The 4,639-nt window shown below is 34.6% G+C and overlaps 1 protein-coding gene across 1 annotated transcript; it reads left to right on the forward strand.

Moving 5' to 3' along the window:
* The first annotated feature begins 1,914 nt into the window (after positions 1 to 1,914).
* Positions 1,915 to 3,953, forward strand: LOC111023248 (uncharacterized). The gene is made up of 2 exons (XM_088120132.1): positions 1,915 to 2,634; positions 2,721 to 3,953. The coding sequence occupies exons 1-2, from the start codon at positions 1,915 to 1,917 to the stop codon at positions 3,951 to 3,953; spliced, it is 1,953 nt and encodes a 650-aa protein (XP_087976258.1).
* The last annotated feature ends 686 nt before the right edge of the window (positions 3,954 to 4,639 follow it).

Consider the following 4,639-nt stretch of genomic DNA (forward strand, 5'->3'; position numbering starts at 1 on the left):
GTATCTCCAATAGCTAAGAAAGGCCTCGCTAAGATGATAGGTAGGCCCAAGTCTGCCTCACAATCTAGAATGATGTAAAGTCTACATCAAAGATAGACTTATCTACCTAAACTAAAACATCTTCTATTTTTCCTTTAGGCTTTTTAATGGATCTGTCTGCTAATTGGAGAGTAACAGTTGTGGGTCTAGCTTCTCCTATGCCTATTTTTCCTAAGGGGATATGGTTAATGTTAGCAGATAAGTCACATAAAGCTCTACCTAAGTTCTTTTGATATAATCATATTTAAAAACGAGTCATCAGAGCCAAGTCACACCAAGACGATAACACCACTGCATGCAAAATGCCCACAACGCGCACGCCTACACCATTGCCACACACGATGTGCGCGCGCCACACACCGTGCATGCCCTGCCCATGCCGCCTACGTCTAATGTCGCACGTTCTGCGCTTTGCCCCTACTGCATGCCCCTACCGTGCATGTCCCATGCAACATGTCTCCTTCTTGCCACACACCCCGTTAGCGCCTTCGCCAACACCCCGAGCACCCTTGCTAGTGGCCCTGTCATGTTGAACATTTAAAAAAACGCAATTTTAGAGGATAATGTGGACTTCACCAAATTGGCGAGAGCTTAACGGATAAATACAGACACAATTATTATGGCGGGACGCTTCAAGTATGAATTTTTAGGATATTTTGAAAATAAAGAAAGATAATTAAAGTAGGAAACACAATCCTAAATTGATTAGGAACTCTTTTATTAATTTGTTTTATTTTAAAAATGATCTTCCCAAATTAGTTAAGAATTCCTTATTAGATATAATTCCTCCTTAAAAGAGGATAAAGTTAATCTCTATAAATAGAGAAACCTTATTAGGAGATCCATGATCCAAGTTCCAACGAAAAGCTCTCTTCTCCAAATTTCAAGTTCTCTCTCTATCATGAGTGGCTAGACTTTAATTTTTCCAACTCAAGGGTCATCCAAATCTGATTGTAAGCTTGGGAGGCTCAATTTAGGTAGAGATTTCTTTTTTTTCTTCAAGTATTCTTTGTTTCTTGTTTTTATTATTTATGAACAATTTATATTAATTAAATTGACGCATTAATTCATATTAATTGTTCTACTGCTATCCATGAGTTTGTGATCTGTAATTGTCATGAATGATTGAAATAAGTAGCAAGGGGTTGGCTTATGTGTGTGTATTTATGGCTTTTTCATGTTTACAAAGCTGACATAATAGACTCTACGGAAACAAAGGGACAAAATTAATTAACTTGCAACTATTTCAAATTAATTGATTTTGGTTTAGTCATTATCATCATCCTTAATGTTATTCTTTGATTAATATGGAACGCTATCGTGCCCAGTTGATTAATTAATAAGATTTAATTTTGATGCTCGGTCTAAATTAATTAAATTAGGAGAATTAAAACTTACCACGACCGTTCCGAGTAAGTAGACTAAGTTCTTGAATCAAGAAATCGATTTTTTATATAATGCCTATGATCAAGATTACAATTGGATGAAAATCACACATTTTGATTGAAAGCTTGGTAACATTAACTTTCGTTTTCCTTTTAGTTTATCTTTTTAAATTTCAAAATTTAAATCCAAAACCCCCTATTTTTTTAACTTTGAGAAATTAATTTCACTGGTTCCCTTGGGATTCGACCTGGTCTCACTACTTCTACAAGTTAGATTTAGTAAAATCAGTAATTATTTTGGAGGGTCTCGACAACCCTTATCAAAATTGACGCCGTTGCCGGGGAGCCATTATTATTTTCTCATTGTTTAATTTAACTGTTTATGACTCGTTCTTCTAAGAATATAGAACTACAATTTGATCCTTAAATTGAAAGGACATTGCGCCAGTTAAGAAGGAAGAGAAGACGACGTTTGGAATTCAACGAAGAGATGGCGAATAGAACATTAAAACAGCTTGCGGCACCAGATTTGAATCAACAGCCTCTTTGCATAACTTTTCCTAATATTGAAAATGATTTTGAATTAAAATCTGGATTAATACACTTACTTCCTATTTTTCGTGTATGTGCAGGTGAAGATCCTCATAAACATTTGAAGGAATTCCATATTGTATGCTCTGGAATGAAGCCACATGGAGTAATTGAGCAGCAAATCAACCTTAGAGCTTTTCCCTTTTCTTTAAAGGATCAAGCAAAAGATTGGCTTTATTATCTACCTTCTGGATCAATCACAACATGGAACAAGATGAAAAGACTATTCCTAGATAAATTCTTTCCTGCATCACGAGCTGCAAATATTAGAAAGGAAATTTATGGAATCACACAGATCTCTGGGGAGACATTGTACGAGTATTGGGAACGATTTAAGAGATTATGCGCTAGTTTGCCCTATCATCAAAGCCTAGATCAACACCTCATCCAATATTTTTACGAAGGATTATTATCAATGGATAGGAGTATGATCGATGCAACTAGTGGAGGAGCTTTGGTAGACAAGACACCAGAAGCAGCCAAGCCACTAATTTTAAACATGGCTGAAAACTCCCAACAATTTGGATTTAGAACTCGAGGATCTGTTACACAAGTCAACGAGGTAAGTGAACTTAAAAGTCAAATTTTCGATCTAACTACTTTAGTTCGTCCAATTGCTGTAGGAGAAAAGCCACGTGAAATGTACGCACTTCAAGGATATCCTACAAATACATTCCCTAATTCCAACAAGATTTCATTCAATAGGTCAAGGCTATAGGGAGATTTCCTTCTCCACAAAGAAACTATGATCCATACGCCAATCATTATAATCCTGGATGGAGAGACCATCCAAATCTCAGCTATGGGAATCAAAACTTCATTAGACCACCTCCACCTCCTATGCAAACTCAAGCTTCAAACTCAGGTATGTCTCTAGAAGAAATTGTTAAAAATCTTGCTAATAGTACTCTTCAATTTCAACAAGAAACAAGGGTTGGTATGCAAAATTTGGGCAACCAAATTACCCAATTGGCTACATCAATGAGTAGATTGGAAGCTCAAAGTTCTGGAACATTACCCTCACAAATAGAAGTGAATCCAAAAAAGAATCAAGTGGAAAAAATTAGTGCGGTTATGTTGAGAAATGAAGAAGATATCCCTCTAGTATCAATTCCACTCAAGCAGAATGAGTTGAGCGAAGAAAAGAAAGAAACTTCTCCTAACGTATCATGCGGAATAAATTTTGATCCTCCTTTATCTCTTTCATCTTACACTTCACCACCTCCTTTTCCCAGTAGGTTTAACGAACAAAAAAAGAAAGATAATGAAAATGAGATAGTAGAGGTATGTAAGAAACTATCAACTATCATGAAAAATAACTTACCAGAAAAATGCGAGGATCCCGGTATGTTTTCATTACCGTGTGTGATTAATAATAACAAAATTGAACATGTCATGTTAGATTTAGGAGCTTCCATAAAGATGATGGCATTTTCTATTTATCAAGAGTTAAAGTTAAAAGACTCACCAAAGACTGGTGTAGTGGTTCAATTATTTGATCATTCTTACGTTAACCCACTCGGAGTTGTTAAAGATATCTTAGTGCAGGTTAATAAGCTCGCATTCCCTGTTGACTTCTATATTTTAGAAATGGATGGTAACCCTTCATCAAAGTCAGCCTCCATTCTGTTGGGACGTCCATTTATGAAATTTGCTAAAACGAAGATTGATGTGGATGGAGGCACTTTTTCAATAGAATTAGATGGAGATATTGTAAAATTTAATATTTTCGATACTAATGTTGAACATTCTCTGTATCGAAATAACATGAATGATCTAGATACACATGATATAATTACAGAGGAAAATTTTGATTATAAGACTAAAGTGATTATTAATGATATTGGTGCTGAAGGGTTGACAGAACCATTAAATGCTGAAATTTCTGCCTCAATTAATATGATGTCACTTTCTATTGTGCCGTTAGACTTTGGATGATTGAAATATTTATGCACACCGTCAAGCAAACTGACGTTAAATTGTTGCGGTATTGGGAGGCAACCCAAATGTTTTCTTTATTTTATTTTCTTCATTTTATTTTATTTTATTTTTTGTCTTTCTATTTTGATTCACTTTGTTTATTTGATTTTTGTTTAGATATTAAAAGAAGAAGTCCAACTTTATAGCATGCTTACATTTTTCCCATCGCCAACATCTTAAACTATTCAGTCCAAGTAACTTCAAATCAAGGAAGTTTCAATTTTCTCCTTTTATAAGCAAGTTACATAGTTATACGTTGAGGACATCGTATAGTTTAGGTGTGGGGGAGATTTTTGTCATCTTTCGAAAGAGTCTTTCAAACTTACATCTTTTTCATGCTTTATACTCAGTATATCTTGATTTGTTATGCTGTTTTATCCTTTTTTAAACCTTGATATTTTGATCAATACCCTTGAATACTTTGTATGTTAAGAATGCATCTTTGGTTTGAATTTTTTATACATGAAATTTGATGAGCATGATTAGTGTTTTTCTTTCAAAATTTTATGATAGTATTTCATTGATTTGTTGATTGAAAAATGCACTGGACTTGATGCAATTTACACACCCAAGTGAGCTTTTTAAACTTTTGAGCAATACATTACATTTTGCTCTATTTATTTTTCTTGATGAGTGTGATCAAA

Source organism: Momordica charantia, assembly GCF_013281855.1.
Source record: "Momordica charantia cultivar OHB3-1 chromosome 11 unlocalized genomic scaffold, Mcharantia_2.0 BLBB01000011.1, whole genome shotgun sequence".
Classification (NCBI taxonomy): domain Eukaryota; kingdom Viridiplantae; phylum Streptophyta; class Magnoliopsida; order Cucurbitales; family Cucurbitaceae; genus Momordica; species Momordica charantia.

Bases quoted from the DNA above. Each gene is read 5' to 3' on its own strand.
- LOC111023248 (XM_088120132.1), top strand. From the start codon at position 1,915: ATGGCGAATAGAACATTAAAACAGCTTGCGGCACCAGATTTGAATCAA. The intron at 2,635-2,720 runs GTAGGAGAAAAG...TTCATTCAATAG, and splicing joins CTTTAGTTCGTCCAATTGCT to GTCAAGGCTATAGGGAGATT.